The 22,789-nt window shown below is 42.9% G+C and overlaps 1 protein-coding gene across 1 annotated transcript in view; it reads left to right on the forward strand.

Moving 5' to 3' along the window:
• Positions 1–22,789, forward strand: part of SPECC1L (sperm antigen with calponin homology and coiled-coil domains 1 like) — a 140,453-nt gene that overhangs the window by 42,695 nt on the left and 74,969 nt on the right. Inside the window, exons 3-5 of the mRNA XM_038762364.1 lie at positions 6,726–6,882; positions 14,136–15,772; positions 16,699–16,906. Coding sequence (XP_038618292.1) covers positions 6,726–6,882; positions 14,136–15,772; positions 16,699–16,906 — 2,002 coding nt within the window. The remainder of the gene's footprint in view (positions 1–6,725; positions 6,883–14,135; positions 15,773–16,698; positions 16,907–22,789) is intronic.

A 22,789-nucleotide genomic window follows, 5' to 3' on the forward strand; every position in this document is an offset into this window, starting at 1 on the left:
TATTAATACTCAAGATCACATTCTTTAGAAACCTTGGAATGGATTGAGATCGGAAACACCTTGTTTGCATAGAGGCTGCTTAGAAGATAATTGTGTTTTCTGTAAGCTAGAGAAAAATCGAAAGCCAAACAGGAAGGGAGTAGAATGTTGGTTTAAAATTGCGTTTGCCTAAAGACCTTAGTGACCAATTTTGTAGCAGAAACCGGTTCTAAAGAATGTACACAGTCTTTTTTTTTTCTGAGTAATTTTTTTCCTCCCATTTGAATCATACTAGAGTTCCCATAACTTGACCTATTTGGCTTAAGTAATTTAAAGTTGAATTTGCGTGACTCATTTTAAAATGAATACTATTCATTTACCTGCTTTCTGTTAAGATGGGTTGACACATTGATTTCAAGTCATAACCTCCTATTGTGCTGTTGTTTAAACTGTAAAAGATGACTGGGAAAACAGTAATTTATTCCAAGTACAGTATTTGTGTGTAATATGTTTGAATTTCTGCCAATGTATTTGATTTATCTGAAGTAGAACATCTTGGCCCATAATAAGATGATTGTCCCATAGCAGAAAATTTTGGTTCTTAAAGTAAGTTGCAGATTTTTCTTTCTCCCTTTCATTTGTCCTCTACCCCAATCCAGTTTCATTGTCTCTCAGTCTTATTCCTCTTAAATTATATTCTCCAGTACCTCCTCTCCAACTTCCTTTTGCTTTGAGAATTTCGACTGTAGGAAATGCTTGTAGAAAATGTGCATCGTAAATTCCCTTTTCTCTTGCTAAATCCTTTTTCTTCTTTTTTTTTTTGCCTTTTGTTTCCAGTCTTAACAGTGCCTCCTTCTTTTATTCCCCTACTGCATACCTACCTCTTCCCAACCACACTCAGTTCTCCCAGAAAGAGTGTTCTTATTGCATGTTTTGGCTAGAGTACTGTTAAGGGTTTAGAGAACATTTATCTTACAACATGAGCCTGTTTGGACGCAGCATGTCACAGTGTCAGGATAATCTATGTGCACGTGAATGGCATCTGAATGGGGCAAGGATTACAGTGTGTGGTTTCTTTAATGAGGGATTTTGCAATTCTCATTTTATAGGACAACTGGATATAATGGGTTTCAGTGAAGAATCCAACCATCTGTACATGAGCCGTGGGTTCTTTACTCAGTGATGGTGTAGAAACTGGATGAGGGTTCATTTAAGTGTATTTAGATTATTGTCTGTCTCTCCCTCTAGATTGTAAGCTTGTTATGGGTTGGGAATGTGTCTATCAACCCTGTCAGCATGGCGTAGCGGATAGAACAAGGACCCAGAAGGTCTTGGGTTTGAATTCCAGCCCCGCCACTTCGCTTCTCTGTGCCTGTTACCTCACCTGTAAAATGGGGATTGAGATTGTAAGCCCCACATGGAACAGGGACTGAGTCCAACCCTATTTGCTTGTATCCACTCCAACGCTTAGTATAGTGCCTGGTATGTAGTAAGTTCTTAACATACACCACAATTATTTTGTTGTTATAATATCGTACTCTCCCAAATGCTTAGTACAGTGCTCGGCACACAATAAACACTCAGTAAATACGATTGATTGGTTGAAGGCAGAGCAGTGACTGCTACGGAGGAGGGCACCCAGAGAGATTGTCTTCTGTTCCATGCCACAGGTTGTACCCTATCCCGACCAGCCACCTCACAGTGCATTTTATCAGTCACTGACTGACCCGATCAGCGAGTGTAGGTGGCTCAGTCTCTCCCACACCCTGAAACAATTAGTCAGTTATATTTATCAAGAACTTAATGTCTGTGTCTGGAGCACTGTCCAATTGCTTGGGAGAAATCATTTTTTAAAAAGACTGTGAAAGGGGGAAGAGTGATGGACTGTCAGACATTGGTGTAGTGGATAGAGCACAGGCTTGGGAATCAGAGGGCATGGGTTTTAATCCCGGCTCCGCCACATGTCTGCTGTGTGACCTTGAGCAACTCACTTAACTTCTCTGTGCCCCAGTTACCTCATGTGTAAAAAATGGGGATTAGCAGTGTGAGCCCAATGCGGGACAGGGACTTTGTCCAACCTGGTTAACTTGTATCCATCCCAGTGCTTAGAGCTGTGCTTGGTACATAATAAGATCTGAACAAGTACCATAATAATAATTATTATTATAATATGAAGGAGGAGGGAATTCCAGAACAGAGGGAGGATGTGGGCAAGAGGTCAGCACTGAGATAGACAAAATTGAGGTACAGTGAGTAATGGTACATAATAAGAGCTTAATAAGTACCATAATAATAATTATTATTATAATATGAAGGAGGAGGGAATTCCAGGACAGAGGGAGGATGTGGGCAAGAGGTCAGCACTGAGATAGACAAAATTGAGGTACAGTGAGTAAGTGAGAAGTGAAGCAAAATTCGTATTTAGAAAAATGGATCCAGGGTATTGGTTTCAGGCAGCACCCTTGGCAGCTGAGAAATCTTATTTGGGAATGCACTGCTCACCCCAAGTGGGGAAGGGAAGTAATAAATGTGCCCTTATAAACTGCTTGCTTCACCCAAGCCTATTACTACTGGCAAGTTTTCATCTTGTATTGCCAAGGTTTAGGGATGCTATATCACTAATAAAAGAATCAGGATGGTTTAGTGGATAGAGCAAAGGGGAAGGGCAGCTCTCAGAGAGAGGGATCAGATACACGGTCTTCCGGAGACTTCTTCTAACTTCAGAGCAGTGGCCCTTTAATATCAAACTCACAAGCAGATGATCTCTGACCTTCAAATCTAGCAGTGCCTAAGTGGTTAACTGATGTCATACCTAGCCTCTGAAACAAATCGCTTTTGACATCATCTTCAGTTATCTTCCACAGTGATGAACTGTGATTAAAAAGAAAAGACTCCTTCTATGATGACTTATAAGAATGTCAATATCTGACATCTCACCCTTGAATATCTCACTCAAGAATATCTCACCCTTGTGGGAGATGTCCTCATTCAAGTGGGTAGTGATACCCAAACATGGGGAAAGAAGTCATTGCACTAAATGGGACTGACAAAGTAAGTGGTAATAGTCAACTCTTAGTAATTGTGCTAGGCGTCATCTTTTGATCACAAATGCCATTTCCTGCATACTGAATAGAAGGAAAACCCTCTGGAGTCACCCATGATCTATAAAGAGCGACGTCCTCAGTTCCCCACTCATTGTAGAGTGACAAGACAGAGATCTCACCCAATGAAGTCATGGAATGAAATCTATTACCAAGCATCTACGTTCACCTCAAAGCAGATTGTCTCGGTGGGGTGTGAGGTGAGATTTTTGGTTGCCTTAGTTCAGCTTGCAGCAGCTGTTTGGGAATCCAAGCAAAGTCGGACTTAGGAATCGCCTTAGGCGTAAGGTAGAACCCAGAAGGAGGCTGGGAGGCACTACAGTAAACAGACCAGCTTGGTGAAGTTCTGTCAAGAAAGGAGTGGCTTTTTTTAAGCAGAAGCTTCAAAGGGATTGTGAAAGAGGTAAAAAATGAACGCAGCTGTAGTTGTTGTAAATAGCAAGCACAGTGGCAAACCAGGGCAATGTATGCATGTGTATTGAATGGACAATTCATTGTCATATTCATTGAGCACTTACTGTGTGCAAAGCACTGTACTAAGCACTTGTAGTCTTGCATTGGCCATTTCAATCAATCAGTGGTATTTATTGAGTGCTTACTGTGTGCAAAACAATGTACTAGACACTTTGGAAGTACAACCCAACAATATAACAGGCACAATTCCTGCCTCCAAAGAGCTTACAATCTGGAGAGGGAGACAGACATTAATAAAAATAGATAAATTATGAATATATCCATGAGGGTGGGGGTGGTGAATAAAAGGAGCAAGTCAGGGCGACACAGTAGGGAATGGGGAAAAGAGGAAATGAGAGCTTAGTCAGGGAAGGCCACTTGGAGAAGATGTGCCTTCAGTAAGGCTGTGAAGGCGGGAAGAGTCATTATCTGTCAGACATGAAGAGGGAGGGTGTTTCAGGCCAGAGGCAGGTGTTGGGCAAGAGGTCAGCGGTGAGATAATAATAATGATGATAATAATAATTACAGTATTTAAGTGCTTAATATGTGCCAAGCCCTGTTCTAAATGCTGGGATGGATACAAGCAAATAGGGTTGGACACAGTCCCTGTCCCACATGGGGCGCACAGTCTTATATCCCCATTTTACAGATGCAGTAACTGAGACACAGAGCGGTTGAGTGACTTGCCCAAGGTCACACCGCAGACTATTTGCGGAGCTGGGATTAGAACCCATGTCCTTTGACTCCCAAGCCTGTGCTCTTGTCACTAGGCCATGCTTACAGTATGCAAATTGGCATTAGAGAAGTGAAGTGAGCAGTCTGGTTGGAAAAGGAAATCGGAGGTAAGGGAGGAGGGGGCAAGCTGATTGACTGCTTTGAAGTTGATGGTAAGGAGTATTGGTTTGATGCGGAGGTGGATGGGTAATCCCTGGAGGTTGTTGAGGAGTCGGGAAACGTGACCTGAAAGTTTTTGTAGAAAAATGATCTGAGTAGCAGAGTGAACTATGGACTGGAGTAGGGAAAGTCAGGAGGCTGGATGGTCTGCAAGAAGGCTGATACAGAAATCAAGGCAGTAGAGGATATGTGGTTGGATTATTCATTCAGTCAGTCATATTTATTGAGTGCTTACTGTGTGCAGAGCACTGAACTAAGCGCTTGGGAAGTACAAATCGGCAACATAGAGAAACTGTCCCTACCCAACAATGGGCTCACAGTCTAGAAGGGGGAGACAGGCAACAAAACAAAACAAGTAGACAGATGTCAATACCATCAGAATAAGTAGAATTATAGCACATCATTAATAAAATAGAGTAATAAATACATACAAATGTACACAGGTGCTGTGGGGAGGGGAAGGGGGTAGGTCAGGGGTGTGATGGGGGGAGGAGGAGAGGGAAGGCCTCCTGGAGGAGGTGAGCTCTCAGTAGGGCTTTGAAGGGAGGAAGAGAGCTAGTTTGGCAGATGTGTGGAGGGTGGGCACTCCAGGCCAGAGGTAGGACGTGGACGGGGGTCGACGGCAGGAAAGGTGAGAACAAGGCACAGTGAGGAGGGTAGTGGCAGAGAATCGGAGTATGTGGGCTGGGCTGTAGAAGGAGAGAAGGCGGGTGAGGTAGGAGAGGGCGAGGTGATGGAAAGCTTTGGAGCCACGACTGAGGAATTTTTGCTGGATTCGAAGGTTGATAGCTAACCACTGGAGATTTTTGCGGAGGGGAGTGACATGCCCAGAGCATTTCTGTACAAAGATAATCCAAGCAGCAGGGTGAAGTATTGACTGAAGCGGGGAGAGACAGGAGGTTGGGAGATCAGAAAGGTGGCCGATGCAGTAATCCAGTCGGGATAGGATAAGAGATTGAACCAGCAAGGTAGCGGTTTGGATGGAGAGGAAAGAGCGGATCTTGGCAATGTTGTGGAGGTGAGACCAGCAGGTTTTAGTGATGGATTGGATGTGTGGGGTGAATGAGAGAGTACTTCCCAAGCGCTTAGTGCAGTGCTCTGCACACAGTAAGTGCTCAATAAATACGATTGAATGAATGAATGAATGAGTCAAGGATGACACCAAAGTTGTGAGCTTGAGAGAAGTGATTAAAGGAGTAGCAGTTTGGATGGAGAGGAAAGGGTGGAAAGGGTGGATTTTAATGATGTTGGGAAGGTTGAACCGACAGGATTTAGTGATAGATTGAGTATGTGGGTCAAATGAGAGTGATGAGTCCAGATAACGCCAAGTTTCTGGCTTGTGAGACAGGAAGGACGATGGTGCTGCGTACAGCGATGGGAAAATCAGGAGGAGGATAGGATTTGGATGGGACGATTAAGGAGTTCTGTTTTGGACATGTTAAATTTGAGATATCGGCAGAACGTGCAAGTAGAGGGGTTCTGAAGGTAATATTTAATCCCCTTTTGCAAGCCTGTGCTCATTCCACTAGGCTATGCTGCTTCCCGTCATGAACCAGTTACACATATGCAGGTCAAGTCTATACGTATGCATATGTTTCGTTTTCTTACAAATTTGTCTGTACAATGTAATGCCTGTTCCCTAGGCCAAAGTGACGTACAAGCCAGCTGAACTGAATCCTTCTTTCAGTTAAGTTGCTTACTCACAGCCTTACTGACTCCTTCCAAATACTTATCTATCCTTATTGCTTTCACAAAACCTTTTTTCTACAGGGTGAAAATATAACATGGGCTTTTCTCTTCATTATACAGAGTACTGAGGAGTGTTGCTGCTTTAGTTTGACAGTTTAGCGCCTCCATTTATCAAGAACTCTATTGTTTTATTATTTCATATATAGGTAAAAATAAAACAATGTTTTTTGTCTCCCTCCTTGTTTGTGGAAGTTTTTTTATATTATCTAGTCCTTAGAGTGAAAAGTCTTAAAATAGAAACTTCATTTATTGTGGTATTTAGTATATGCTAAGCACTTGAGTAGATGCAAGATAATTAGATGGGACACAGTCCATGACTTCTTGGGGACCCACCATCTAATTATCTTTTGCACAGAGAGTTTTATTCACTTCACATTTTCACTTTTCATTTACATCTTTTCTTCAAATTTTAAGAGGAGTAAAATTTTATCTTTTTAGCCACACAAGTTATGCTTCTTCCTTCTGTGTGGAAGTACTAACTTTATTTTAGAATAATTTGATCTGGCCCAGGCCCACTACATTATGTTTTTCTTTTCTGTCCCCATACAGACCAAAAGCAATGATGACCTGTTAGCGGCAGGGACGGCCGGAGGAGTGTCAGCGCCTAATGGTGTCAAGGTAAAGAAAAGCACCTGCCCAGGCTCAACTTCCTCAACCACCAGTGCTGCCATGAACAGTGTGGAGACCAAATCCAAGATTAGCACAGGTACTGAAGGTTTTCTGGTTTGATTCCTCTTTCTTTTGTAGTGGTAATTATGGTATTTGTTAAGCACTTACTATGTGCAAAGCACTGTTCTAAGCGCTGGGGAGGTTACAAGGTGATCAGGTTGTCCCACGAGGGGCTCACAGTCTTCATCCCCATTTTTACAGATGAGGGAACTGAGGCACAGAGAAGTCAAGTGACTTGCCCAAAGTCACACAGCTGACAAGTAGAAGTAGTAGTATTTACTGAGTTCCCAGTGTACTGTAGTAGGCGCTTGAGAAGTTCAGCGTGGAGGCCAAATAATAATAATGATGGCATTTGTTAAGCACTTACTATGTGCGAAGCTCTGTTCTAAGCGCTGGGAGGATAGAAGGTGATCAGGTTGTCCCATGTGGGGCTCACAGTCTTTATCCCCATTTTACAGATGAGGGAACTGAGGCTCAGAGAAGTTAAGTGACGTGCCCAAGGTCACACAGCTGACTAGTGGCGGAGTTGGGATTAGAACGCATGACCTCTGACTCCCACTCTTTCCACTGAGCCATGCTGCTTCTCTAACAAATCCAACATTAGCACCGGTACTTAAGGTGGGCTGGTTTGATTCCTCTTTCTTTAGTAGTAGTAATTATGGTATTTTCTAAGCACTTATCATGTGCCAAGCACTGTTGTTGTTGTTGTTGTTGTAGTAGTAGTAGTAGGAGTAGTAGTAGTAGTAGTAGTATTTACTGAGCTCCCAGTGTGTCTTAGTAAGCGCTTGAGAAGTGCAGCATAGAGGCCAAATCCAAGATTAACACAGGTACTGAAGGTGTTCTGGTTTGATTTCTCTTTCTTTAGTAGTAGTAATTATGGTATTTTTTAAGTGCTTACTTTGTGCCAAGCACTGTTCTTATAATAGTAGAAGTAGTAGTATTTACTGAGCTTCCAGTTTACTGCAGTAGGTGCTTGGCTCAATGGAAAGAGCACGTGCTTGGCAGTCAGAGGTCATGGGTTCTAATCCCGATTCTGCCACTTGTCAGCTGTCTGACTTTGGGCAAGTCACTTAACTTCTCTGTGCCTCAGTTACCTCATCTGTAAAATGGGGATTAAGACTGTGAGCCCCATGTAGGACAGCCTGATTACCTTGTATCCCCCCAGCACTTAGAACAGTGCTTGGCACATAGTAAGCACTTAACAAATGCCATCATTATCATTATTATTATTGAGAAGTACAAAGTGGAGTCCAAGTCCAAGATTAACACAGGTACTAAAGGTGTTCTGGGTTGATTCCTCTTTTTTTATTAGTAGTAATTATGGTATTTGTTAAATGCTTACTATGTGCTAAGCACTGTTCTCGTAGTAATAGAAGTAGTAGTAGTAGCAGTATTTACTGAGCTCCCAGTGTACTGTAGTAGGCACTTGAGAAGTACAGTAGGGAGGCCAAGTCCAAGATTAACACAGGTACTGAAGGTGTTCTGGCTTGATTTGTCTTTCTTTAGAAGTAGTGGGAGTTTGAGAAGTTCAGAGGAAAGGAATGCTATTCCTTAACAACAAGGATCTTACTCTCTCAGGGGACTAGACTAGAGTGGTCAAAGTAAAAAACTGAATAAGCATCTCAATCAGTCAGTGGTATTTACCAAGCACTTAGTGTGGGCAGAGCATTGTACCAAATGCTTGGGAAAGTACACTGTATTCTGTAGACACAATCCCTGCCCACAAGGAAGCAGGCAATAAAATGAATTACCCATAAGAGAAGCAACAGAGTATAAGGATGTAAGGGCTCTGGGGATGGGGGAGAGTATCACAGTGTTTAGAAGTTTGAATGGAAGTGTATAGGTGATGCAGAAGGGAAGGAGAATAAGGCAGGGGGGCGAGAGATTAGTCAGGAAAGGCTTCCGGGAGGAGATATGATTTTAGTAGGACTTTGAAAATGGGGAGAGTAGTGGAGTTCATTCATTCAAACATTCAGTCGTATTTATTGAGTGCTTACTGGGTGCAGGGCACTGTACTAAGCGCTTGGAAAGTACAGTTCAGCAATAGAAACGATCCCTGCCCACTCCAGGCTTACAGTCCAAGCAGGAGGGAAGGCATGAGCAAGGAGTTGTTGGCGAGAGGTGAGATTGAGGGAAAGTAAGTAGGTTGGTATTAGGGCACTGAAGTCTGCGGGCTGGGTTATAGTGGGTGAGAAGGGCTGAAGATGAACATAAAGTACTAGAGTGTGCTGATGGGTTTATGTTGCTTAGGGTGTTGGGAAATGAATCAGGGAAAGCTGGTGAGAGGTGGGATTTTAGGAGGGTTTTAAATGCCGAGAGTTTTGGTCTGTCAGATTTGGGGATGGAGGGAATCCCAAGCTGGGGGAGGAACGTAAATGAGGAGATGAGGCAGGAGGGATGAGAATGAGAACCAGTTAGAAAGTCGGCAAGAGAGAAACGAAGAGGGTATGCTGGGGAAGAGTGAGTGAAGGGAGCAGATGGATAAGGTCAGTTGAGTTTGTGAGGAGGAGAGATGCAGAAAGCCAGTCTAGGGTTTTGAAGACAGTAGTGGACAAAGTGAAATACTGATATTTGATTGAGGAAGATGATGCTGGCTGCAGCAGTGTGAGGTTTAGGCTGGAGGGCAGGGGAGGGGGAGAGTCCAGCAGGAGGCTGATGCAATCGTCTAGCGACAGTAAGCCTAGAGCTTTGACTGGGTTGGTAGTGGTTTGGATGAAGAGGAAGATGTAAATCTAGGAGACGCTGTGCAGGAAGAACCAAAAACCTCATGTTTTAACCTCCATTATTTGTTTAAATATGAAAAGAGGCACCTGGGCTTCTAGAGCTGCAACTTCTCCTTTGAGTTGAAAGGATGAAAAATTATGATACTCTAATAGTGGAAATTGTGCAATCTGATTAAGCAGAATTATGTCATACCAACCACATTTTAGTCTTAATGCAGTTGGTCTAACTATCAAGGAGCAGCATGGGCTAGTGGAAGGAGCACAGGCCTGGGAATCAGAGGACCTTGGTTCTAATCCCAGCTCCATGGTGTGTGACCTTGGGCAAGTCACTTCACTTCTCTGTGCATTTGTACAATGGGAATTCAATATCTGTTCTTCCTACTTTCATTCATTCATTCAGTCACCTTTACTGAGAGTTTACTTTATGCAGAACACTGTACTAAGCACTTGGGAGAGTAGAATGTAACAATAGACACATTCCAGATTGTGAGCTATGTACGGGACAGGGAGTGCATCTCACCAGATTATCTTGTACCTTCCCCAACATTTAGTACAGTGCTTGACACATAAGCACTTAACAAATACTGCTATTATTATTACTATTATTGTCAAATTGGTGGTCATTTAACTGTCCAAGAGGTAATATTACTTCAGTCTAGTCACCATCAGATTTTGTTTCTAATAAAGATCCATAAACGTTTAATCTACGTGCTAATATTACAGACCAGTTGAAACATGTCAAAATGGGATAGGATGTGTATGTGTGTGTGTGTATGTACATATATATGTATATATATATATATACACTTTTTAAGGGTTTTTTTTATTTGTATGATGCAAAATATTACATATCCACCCATCATTAATTGGGGATTGTACAACACATTCAGAAGCAACTTTTTTTGGCCCAAGTAACCTGACTGACACAAGTTTTGGACTTGTTGTTTGTTTATGGTATTTGTTAAGCACTTACTGTGTGCCAGGCACTGTTCTAAGCACCAGAGTAGATACAAGGTAATGAGGATGGACACAGTCCATGTCCCACATAGGGCTTTCAGTCTCAATCCCCATTTTACAGATGAGGTAACTGAGGCACAGTGAAGTGACTTACCCCAGGTCACACAGCGGACAAGCGGTGGAGCAGGGATTAGAACCCAGGTCCTTCTGAATCCCAAGCCCGTGCTTTATCCACTAGGCCATTGGCAACTGTCTCCCCACCCTCCTGGAGGGAAAAACTTCGGCTGATTTTCAGGGTTCAGACAGGCTGTGGGGGCATGTGGAGCAATAAAGACCTGCTAGCAGCCCTGGGCTATTTTCGTCCTCTTCTTCAAAGGACAATTAGAGCGGACCACTGCCCTTCTCGGAAATATCCAATTGTTCCTCATCATTTCTTAGGAAAAAATGAAAACTCCAGACATCAGTTTCAAGGTTCTTGATTAGCCGGCTCCTCGTGACCTGTCCAGTCTTTTCTCCTGCTAGGCTACAGCTTATGCTTTTCAGTCCTCTCAAGATTATCTCCTAGGTACCTCTTGTTCTCGACCATCCTGCCTCATACCCATTGCTCACCCCTGTTCCGATGCCTGGTGTACTCTTGCACTTCAGTTTCATCGAACTACATCCCTCCCCCTTTTTATAGACCTCCTAGAAAGTTGCCTCCAGGAGGTATTGACCTTACTCATCAGGCCATCACAAGGGCTAAATCATCACTCTTTTGATGTATTTGTTATCTATTTTTGATATGTATCTTAAGTCTGAGTTTATTTAGCCATATAGCTATCCTTTTTTTATCACATTGATAATAAGATCCTTGATGGTAGCAATAATGATAATGGCATAGTGGATAGAGCACGAGTCTGGGAATCTGAAGGTTATGAGTTCTAATCCCCCCACCCCCACCCCCTGTCTGCTTTGTGGCCTTGGGCAAATCACGTCACTTCTCCGTGCCTCAGATACCTCATCTGTAAAAAAGGGATTGATACTGTGAGACCCACTTGGGACAGGGACTGTGGCCAACCCAATTTGTTTGTATCCACCCCAGTGTTTAATACACAGTAAGCACATAATAAGTGCTTAACAAATGCCATTATTACTATTACTATTTACTTGTCTCCACCTCAGCACTTAAGCAAGTGCCTGGCACACAGTAAGAGCTTAATAAAATGCCATAATAATTATGATGTTTGTTACTATGCGTTAAGCACTGGGGCAGATACAAGTTAATCAGCTTAGGCACAGCCCCTGTCGCACATGGGGCTCTAAGTTAAAGTAGATGGGAAAAATATTTAATCCCCATTGTACAGATGGGGAAACTGAGGCACAGAGAATGTGAGTGACTTGACCAAGGTCACAAAGCAGGCAGTTGGTGGAACTGGAAATAGAACCCAGCTCCTCTGACTCCCAGCCCTGTCCTCATTCCACTAGGCCATGCTGCTGCTTTGGGGTAGGGAGTCTATCTTTTATTGATTTAGCCTGTTCCCCAAACACATAATATACTGTTCTGCTCACAGCAGGTGTTAAATAAATGCTGTGGATACTGGTTCTGGGTAGCAGCTGTAACCCAGCCGATGCTCGTGAAGACTCCTTAGTCCAGTAAGAAAGTGCACATAAGAATGTAATCTCTCCCTCAAAATACCCTGCCTAAACTAGATGAGCTTCTTGCTTTTTAGCCGTATTGTAATGATAATAAATTACAATGACAGGAGTCCATATGTTATGTAGTTGATGCACAAGATGTTTTCCCATCAATCAGTAAATATTGACTGAGTGCCTTCTGTGTTCAGCACATTGTACCAAAGACTTTGGAGAGTACAGTAGGGTTTAGAGCTCAGGTTCCTTCCCCCGAGGAGTTCACAGTCTCCTGGGGAGGCAGACACTAAAACAACTTAGAGATAGGAGGAAGAAGGAAAAGTGGTTACCTATGTAAACTAAAGGTAAATTGTTAGAAAAAGTTATAAGCAGAAGTGCTATGGGTGGTTTGTGAAAACAGGCAGGTGGAGTTGAAGCAGAAGCTGTGTAGCCTAGTGGATAGAAGTAGGGGCCTGGGAATCCCAAAGGACCTGGGTTTTAATCCTGACTCTACCACTTGCCTTCTGTGTGACCTTGGGCAAGTCACTTAACTTGAGAAGCAGCGTGGCTCAGGGGAAAGAGCATGTTCTTGGGAGTCAGAGGTCAAGGGATTTAATCCCGGCTCCGCCACATGTCTGCTGTGTAACCTTGGGCAAATCACTTAACTTCTCTCAGCCTCCATTACCTCCTCTGTAAAATGGGGATTAAGACTGTGAGCCCCACGTGGGACAACCGGATCACCTTGTATCCCCCCCAGCGCTTAGAACAGTGCTTTTCACATAGGAAGTGCTTAACAAATGCCATTGTTATTATCATTAACTTCTGTGCCTCAGTTACCTCATCTGTAAAATGGGGATTAAAACGGAGCCCCATGTGGGACATGGACCAAGTCCAACCTGATTAACTTGTTTGTATCCCAGTGCTTAGAACAGTGTCTGGCATACAGTAAGTGCTTAACAAATACCATAAAAAGTGCTGAAGTTGTAGTTGGGACGGACATAACCTGGGGATAAATACGATTGAGTGAATGAATGGGGTTAAGAAAAATTCATCAGGAAGACCTTCCGGAGATGTGATTTCATAAGGATGATGAAATAGGATTAATCTTTTTTATGTAGTATCCCATATTTACAAAGCACTGCATCTGCTTACCCGTTCCTTTGTATTTGAACAGATCAGAGCTGTGTATACTTTACAGTTGAAGAAACTGTGGTGAAGCTCAATCAGATGAAATGGCCGGGATGACATGGGAGATCGGTGGTAGACACAAGATTCATTAGCTTCTTCTCTGGGTCCACTATATCCACTTGATTGTAATCTCCTTGAGGGAAGGGGTCATCTCTACCAATTCTATTGTATTGAACTCTCCCGAGTGCTTAGTACAATACCCTGCACACCACGTGCTCAGTGAATACCACTGATTGATATGCATTTTTACTGCTAGTAATAGGCTCCTTTTGGGCATGTAATAATCATAATAATAGTAATTATAATTGCAGTACTTGTTAAATGTTATTTGTGAAGCACTGTTCTAAGTGCTGGGGTAGATTCAAGTTAATCAGGTTGGACACAATCCCTGCTCCACCTGGGTCTCTCACTCATTCAATCAGTCGTATTTATTGAGCGCTTACTGTGTGCAGAACACTGTACTGAGCACTTGGAAAGTACAATTCAGCAATAGAGACAGTTCCTGCCCACATTGGGCTTACAGATGAGGATACTGAGGCCCAGAGAAGTTAATTGACTTGGCCAAGGTCATACAACAGACATGTGGGGGAGCTGGGATTAGAACCCAGGTCCTTCTGACTCGCAGGCCCGTGCTCTACCCACTATGCCACCCTGTTTCTGTCTACCTACATGTTGTTTGCATGTTTACCAATTCTGTTGTATCGTACACTCCCAAGCGCTAAATACAGCGCTCTGTACACAGTAAGCGCCCGGTGGGTGCCATTGATTGATTAACAATCTATTGGCTGAAATAGTGTCCATTTTAACTTCATAGGTACAAGTTCTTCTGCAGCCAAACGGAGTACCTCAGCAGGGAATAAAGAATCCAGTTCTTCCAGAGAAAGATTACGTGAACGTTCCCGAGTGAACTCGAGCAAAAAACTCCCTTCATCTGGACAGGGAGCCAGCGATGCGGCGTTGGCTAAGCGTTCCCGCAGCCGCACTAATCCGGAGTCCGATGTCCGGATGAGCAAGTCTAAATCAGACAACCAGATCAGTGACAAAGCTGCTTTGGAGGCAAAAGTCAAAGAGCTCCTGACTTTGGCCAAAACGAAAGATGTGGAAATTCTCCACTTGAGGAGTGAACTCAGGGACATGCGTGCTCAGCTGGGGATTCAGGAGGACCATCCCGAAGGCGACGACAGATGGGAGGAGAAAGAAGCCATCGTCGTTCACCAGCCGACTGACGTGGAGTCCACGCTGCTGCAGTTGCAAGAACAGAACACCGCCATCCGGGAAGAACTCAACCAGTTGAAAAATGAGAATCGAATGTTGAAGGACAGATTGAATGCTCTGGGCTTTTCCTTGGAGCAGCGGTTGGACAATTCTGAGAAACTGTTCGGCTATCAATCTTTGAGCCCAGAAATCGCAACCGGTCACCAGAGTGACGGTGGTGGTACTCTGACTTCATCCGTGGAAGGGTCTGCCCCTGGTTCAATGGAAGATCTCTTGAGTCAGGATGAAACTACCTTAATGGACAATCAGCACAGTAACTCCATGGATAACTTGGACAGCGAATGCAGCGAAGTGTATCAGCCCCTCACGTCAAGCGATGACGCCTTGGATGCCCCCTCGTCTTCCGAATCCGAAGGCATCCCGAGCATAGAACGGTCCCGGAAGGGGAGCAGCGGCAACGCGAGTGAAGTTTCCGTCGCCTGTCTGACAGAACGGATACACCAGATGGAAGAGAACCAGCACAGCACCTCCGAGGAACTTCAAGCCACTCTGCAAGAACTGGCCGATCTGCAACAGATCACCCAAGAGCTGAACAGTGAAAACGAAAGGCTCGGGGAAGAGAAGGTTATTCTGATGGAATCTCTGTGTCAGCAGAGCGACAAGTTGGAACACTTCAGCCGGCAGATCGAATACTTCCGGGCCCTGCTCGATGAGCATCACATTTCTTACGTTATCGACGAAGACGTGAAAAGCGGGCGCTATATGGAATTAGAGCAGCGGTACATGGATCTAGCGGAGAACGCCCGTTTTGAAAGGGAGCAACTCCTCGGTGTCCAACAGCACTTGAGCAATACTCTGAAGATGGCCGAGCAAGATAACAAGGAAGCCCAAGAAATGATAGGGGCACTCAAGGAACGCAACCATCACATGGAACGGATCATTGAGTCCGAACAGAAGAGCAAAGCCGCCTTGGCCAACACCTTGGATGAGTATAAAGCCACCGTGGCCAGTGACCAGATCGAGATGAACCGCCTGAAAGCCCAGCTGGAGAATGAAAAGCAGAAAGTGGCCGAGCTGTATTCCATTCATAATTCTGGGGACAAATCGGACATCCAAGACCTCCTGGAGAGCGTGAGACTGGATAAAGAGAAAGCAGAGGCTTTGGCGAGTAGCCTGCAGGAGGATCTGGCTCATACAAGAAATGACGCCAATCGATTGGAGGACACCATTGCTAAGGTAGTGTTTTAACTGATAAGACTGTCCTGGGCTTTCCATCGGGGCGGGGGTCTTTGCCGCTTTAACTTACGCCTCCTCAGTTTTCAAATCAAGAAAGGTGACAAGTTGCAAATTTTGCTGCAATACATGCACCATCCAGTTTGGGGCCTGCTGTCATTTCCCTAAAGCATGATTTTCTTTGGTAGCATTTAGTACATTCACTTGGTTAACTTAATGCTCATCTAGGCAGGCCCTGAAATTAGTAAATTGTCAAATTTATTTAGGATTATACTTTGTTGCTTTTTTCAACTCCTAAAAGTCGGTAAATATCCAACTGTAAATTAGTAAAATATATTTTTTCTCTATTGGCATTAGTTTGTTTTTTTTTTTTAAAAAAAAAACAAGCGTTTCCTTAACTTGTTGCTGCATTTTCTAAAGGTGGGTGGGTGTTAAGTTTTTTTGTATGTATCGACATTAATGCACTTACGAATAAAATCCAAACTTGGGGATCATTTTTGCTGCTTTTCATTTTTAGGTCCTTGATGTTTCTATACTGTCACAGATAGGATATGCTGTTATACCTAAATGTAAGGATTTGAATGGAGATCTTTGGGAAGAAAAGTCAAGAAATAGGTCATGAGGGTTAATGTAGTTTAATAAGATGCCTAAATTTGTCATCGAGGTGGTCACAATTTATTCTTAAACATTTAAATATCAGTGTATGTTTGCAGAGTTTTCAGTAGTTCTTAGTAGCTGTTATTAAATATACTCACAGCAGGTTATTCTTAAATCTCAGAGAGCATCTCTGTGTCCATATCATACATTTTGCTTTTATATGCTTGGAAAGTCAGATGAATTTTCTTCTTTTCCATTTGATAATGCAGTGCATGCTTCCATTTAAAAAGCTTTCTTAATTCCTGAATCCAGCATAACCCATTGTACTTCAGGTAGAAGACGAATACCGAGCCTTCCAAGAAGAAGCTAAGAAACAAATAGAAGATTTGAATATGACACTAGAAAAACTACGGGCAGAGTTGGAGGAAAAGGAGACAGAAAGGAGTGACATGAAGGAAACCATCTTTGAACTGGAAGATGAAGTGGAGCAGCATCGAGCTGTGAAACTTCACGACAACCTCATCATATCTGACTTGGAGAGTAAGTGATAGGAGAATTTTACTCTCCCCTCATATCTGATTTGGAGAGTAAGGGATGTGAGCGTTTTACTCTCCCCTTCAGCTACCATTAGGGCATGACTAAATAGAGTAATTAGGGTAGATTTTGAAATGTCAGCAAGCTTAACAGAAGGAGAATCAATCAATAATTATTTAGCTCCTTTTAAAATGTGCATGATTCTGTGCTAGGTGTGAGCAGCCTGTGTGGGATAAGGAGTGTGTCCGATCTAGTTAAGCTTGCATCTTGTTAACATAATGTTTGGCGCTAAGTGCTTAATGAATACTATTATTATTAAGATACGACCTTCATCCATCAGAAGTTATAGACAACAACACAGGTGTCTAAAAACAAGACTTGAAAATGTGAGCACAGTGCACTTGTTCTTTTATCCCTCCAAAGTTTTAGGTGGTAACTCAGTTGTTGGGGATGTTTAGAAATAGGCAAGAGACAGGAGGTAAAAGGAAAAATGTTTTGGTCCTTTGCAGTTCAGGCAATGCCTTTTATACCTTAAGAACAGAGCAGTGAACGAACCACAAACAAATTCAATATAAATCTTTGAGACAGATCTGTTTTTTCACACCTCACCTTTGCGAAGAGGATTATCAGAATATTTTCAATGCAGCCTTAGGATGAGTTTTAGACCTTGCACTGCCGTCTGATGATACTTTCTGGAGTTTGAGGCACAATATCCACAGGGTAAGATTTTTCTAACTCTGAATCCTAAAGGTCAGTTTAGAGCTCCTTGGATTTGCTGTAATGTCAAGTTTTGTTTAGATTTCTAAATAGTATTAACAGAAGTGGTTCACGGTGCCCTGTGCTCTGTGGCTATAGGAAGAGTGACATCTTGTAAGTATCAAATGAGGCCACTTTTTTAAAAGGTCATTCAGAGAAAGAACACTTAAAACCAGGATTCTGTGGTATTAGTACTTTATCACATTTAGCATTCGTTTTTAGCAGTCCATGGATTTTATATGTGTTATTTCCTACTATGCCTCAATCTTTCCAACCTCCTCCCTCTCCCTCATTACCAGGAATTATAGGTAGGGGTTAAAGTAAGAGAAGCAGCATGGCATAGTGGATAGAGCACAGTCCTGGGATTCAGAAGGCCGTGGGTTCTAATCCTGCCTCCGCCAGTTTCATTCAATCATACTTATTGAGCGCTTACTGTGTGCAGAGCTGTACTAAGTGCTTGGGAAGTCCAAGTTGGCAACATATAGAGACGGCCCCTACCCAACAGTGGGCTCACAGTCTAGAAGGGGGAGATAGACAATCAAACAAAACATATTAACGAAATAAAATAAATTGAATAAATATGTACAAATAAATAAATAAATGGAGTAATAAATATGTACAAACATATATACATATAGACAGGTGCTGTGGGGAGGGGAAGGAGGTAAGGTGATGGGGAGGGGGAGGAGGGGGAGAGGAGGTGAGCTCTCAGTAGGGCTTTGAAGGGAGTAAGATTAAGAAGACTGCCGGGGCACTTGTCTGCTGTGTGATCTTGGGCAAGTGACTTCACTTCTCTGGGCCTCAGTTCCCTCATCTGGAAAATGGGGATTAAGACTGTGAGCCCCACTTGGGACAACCTGACCACCTTGTACCTACGCTGGTGCTTAGAACAGTGCTTGCCACTTAGTAAGCGCTTAACAAATACCATTATTGTTATTGTTAACATCATTATTATTAATAAACTACAGGTCTGGAAACTGTCATCAGGCAGCCCATCTAATGCAGAGAAGAGGGAATTGTTAAATCAGTAAAGCAAAGTACACAATAGGAAGAAAGCAATAGAGGGACTTGTGGAGAGAATACTAGGGTAAAGAGAAATAATCCCTGCCCTTGAGGAGTATACAATCTAGCAGAGAGACAGAAACTAAAATATATTAAAGGTAGGACAATGGGGTGTACACATATGTACATAAGTTCTGTGAGAGGGTGTGAGTTCCCAAGAGCCTGAGTGACATGGAAAGGTTGAAGAGGAAGTTGGTAGAGGATTTCTGTGCTTAGAACAGTGCTTGGCACATAGTAAGAACTTAATAAATACCATTATCATCATAAGGGGCTGATGTCAGGGAGCAGGAGGATAGAGTAATCAGGGAAGGCCACAACCAGTCAATCAGTAGCTTCTGGGCTATAAACTCATCCTCTAACTGTAACCTTGTGTGGGCAGGGTATACGTCTACCAATTCTATTATATCTTAGTCTCCCAAGCACTCTGAACAGTGTTCTGCACAAAGTAAGCACTCAAGAAACGTGATTGATCGATTGGACTCCTAGACTTGATTTCAGAAGGGCTGTGAAGATGGGGAAAGCAGTGGTCAATCAGTTGTGAAGGGGAATGGAGTTTCAGACAGAAGGGAGGGTGTGAAAAAGAGTCTGGAGGTGGGAGAGACAAGGCAAGGTACAGTGAGTGCAGCCATGTGGAGACGAACATGGAGAATACTCATAAAATTAGGGAAGAATATTTTTGTCCTGGGAATGATGCAATTAGAATGCTTCGACTTGCTGAGAAAATAAATTCTCTCCTACCTTCCCTATAACCTAAAATTAATTGCTGTGGTCCCATCACCAGACTGGGCCTAAAAGGAAATTTAGGATATTTTTGTCTCCCCTTTCTATTTTCCTTTTGTTAAAGCCTTTTAATATAGACACATGCTTGTATTCTTTATTCAAATAGAGGATAGCCGTGAAGGCTATGAGAAGCAGCGTGGCTCAGTGGAAAGAGCCTGGGCTTTGGAGTCAGAGGTTGTGGGTTCAAATCCCAGCTCTGCCGCTTGTCAGCTGGGTGACTTTGGGCAAGTCACTTCACTTCTCTGTGCCTCAGTTCCCTCATCTGTAAAATGGGGATGAAGACTGTGAGCCCCACGTGGGACAACCTGATTACCTTGTATCTACCCCAGCGCTTAGAACAGTGCTTTGCACATAGTAAGCGCTTAACAAATACCAACTTTATTTACTTTATTAAGGCGGCATTGGCGAACAAGGGAGGGCATGTATAATCACGTTGAAAGGCTGGCTGGAGCATTCATATCTTTAATAGGCAATTTTCCTTTGTGTGTAATGGTAAGGAAGTTGGAAAATTTAACTTGGAAATTACAAGTTCCGCAAAGGGTTTTAGTAATAGGGTCGATCTTTCGAGAACTAGGCAGCTCCTGAGTTCTTCTTTTCTGGTATCTCAATCCAAATTCCATCATTGTCGTAGTTTTAAGTTTTATAAGCACCTCCTTAAGGTAATTTAAAAAATATCTTTGTAGCAAGGTGACTCAGTCAGGAAAGTATATGCCATAAGGAAGTCTGTGTATAAATCAAAGGCATCCTTCTGCAGAAACGCAGTATTTCATAGACTCTAGCTTGAAAGTGCACATAAAAGCCTAAAACATAAATAAAATCATTCATTGTTCAGCTTGAAAGTGGACATAAATAATAGCCTAAAATATAAATAAAATCATTCATTACTCAGCTTTGGAATTTAAAGAGGCGGATTAGCTGTGGATTTTAAAAGTAGGTTTCCACAGTGAAATTGGGCCAGGTGAAATAAACTTGATTAATCAGAAAATTGCACAATGTCCACTTCTACATTCTTAGTTACTGGCCAGGTTTTGGGCCACTAGCCCAAAAGTCCTCACAAGGAAGAGGTATCAGAGTTCAGTTTTAGGTGAGATTGGTGTAAGAATAATTTCTGGTCCAGTAAGTAACATGAATACAAACATTATCAGGAAAATTAGAAAATGAAATAAACGTGATCAGCATAGTTTGTCCTAGTGAAAATGATTAAAAAAAAACCACATTGCGCACCTTTAAGGTTAATCACTTTTTCTTCACATCTGGTGAAAATGGGGTGATGATTATTTGATAGATAAAACATAATTGAAGCCCTAAATCCATTAATCCTAGAGAAATGTGTTAGAAAAGAATATCCCGGTTAATCATGGGTGTACTTTGCTTCAGTTTTTTTACGAGCCTTGCCAATAGAATGTGGCATCAAAACTCTAAAACACAGGGACCACTTTCCCCTGAGAACTAGCGCTTATTAGATTAATTAATAAACGATTCAGTAATGATGTTTTCTAAGTGGTTTTCTTGAAATTGCAATTACAAAGTTGCCATGAATATGTATGAGTGACCAGCTATTTTTAACACTTTAGAGTAGAGCTCCCTGAAGGCAGGGACCTTGTCTTGTTTTCTCCCTTAAGATTCCCCATAATAACCCAATCCAGACCATGCCCGATAGATACTCAGTAAATACGATTTAGTGAAGTTCACATTTCATGCAGCCTAGGAAAGAAGACCTGCAGAAAAACTTGAAAGCAGTGCAGTTAAGCAATTTTAAGAATGAATGGAATTAAGAAAAACAGCACTGATTGCCAAGAATCTCTTTGCTCAAAAGTTCTTAGTGTGGAAACAAACAGTAAAAATTTTAAAGAGAAAAATCCCCGTGGTTGTAAAAGATTTTACAGTATTTAAATAGGAAAAAATGCGCTAGTGTGTGTACATGGGGGGGCGGGGGGGGGGAGCGGCGGCTGTACATATGTCAAGCCTTTTAATAATAATTTGCACAGAAGAGTGGTATGAGAAAAATTAAACATTGAAGAACAGCTAAGGAACCACACAACAGAGTCCTGACTTTACCACATTGGCATGAATCTTATTTTTTTTCCCCTCTATCTTTTTCTTAAGTAACGGAATTTAGCTAGAGGAATGGAAAGAGAAATCCGGGAGTGCTGACTAGACAACAGCTGAAAAAGATCTTCAGAAAAGTACTAAAATTTTACCCAAATGGCTGTTTACCAGGCAGCAGCAAGGGGAGGAGGCCCTGGCTAGAGGGGAAATGACTTTGCGTGAATGCAAGATTTACCTCACATTGTGGCATAGTGCTCCATCCATCAGGGTATTTATTGAGCACTTCTTATGGCAGAGCACCGAACTAAGCTTTTGGGAGGAAGTGTTGGTGGATTCGATCCCTGCCGTCAAGGAGCTTACAGTCTAGCGCTCCAAATTTAGCACTCCTGTGCGTGCCCTATGCCTGACACCCCCCGGCAGATGTGGAATGGGAGAGCTGAACCTGGTACTGGTCTGCGGTTGGCACTATTCACTGTCACCACATCTAGCTCTTCCTGGACACTGCCCACCAGTTAACAGACACAAGTGTGATTTGCTTGTCAAATTTAAGTTCACGCATACGTCTGCGAGAGCGCCTTCCTCGCATTCCATGATCTGCTTAAGGAGGGCCCTCGTGGTCAATCCCAATCAGGTTCATCTGGGCCTCCGCCGGGCTAGGCTTAGCCTCCAGTTCCCTGGGGAGACTGGAGGAAATGGTCCTGGAGCAGGGACTGTGTCTGTTTATTGTACTCTCCCAAGCCCTTGGTACAGTGCTCTCCATACAGTAAGCGCTCAATCAATGTGACAGTGAATGAAACGCTTACTAGGTGCCGAGCATTGTACTAAGTGCTGGGCTGTATACAAGTGAATCAGATCCCACATGGGGCTTATAGAATAAGCAGGAGGGAGAACAGGTCTTGAATCCCCCTTTTGTGGAGGAGGGAACCAAGGCTCAGATTGGGAGTAAGAGATCATGGGTTCGAATCCCGGCGCTGCCACTTGGCAGCTGTGTGACTTTGGGCAAGTCACTTAACTTCTCTGTGCCTATTACCTCATCCGTAAAATGAGCATTAAGACTGTGAGCCCCACATGGGACAACCCGATAACCTTGTATCTACCCCAGTGTTTAGGACAGTGCTTGGCACATAGTAAGCGCTTAACAAATACCATTATTATTATTATTACTAAATTTTCTATCTGGAAAGGGAAGCTGCTTGCCCTCCGCCCCTTCAGTGGGGGGGACTTTACCACTGCAGCTTTGAG

This window comes from Tachyglossus aculeatus, chromosome 21, assembly GCF_015852505.1.
Source record: "Tachyglossus aculeatus isolate mTacAcu1 chromosome 21, mTacAcu1.pri, whole genome shotgun sequence".
NCBI classification, from domain to species: Eukaryota; Metazoa; Chordata; class Mammalia; order Monotremata; family Tachyglossidae; genus Tachyglossus; species Tachyglossus aculeatus.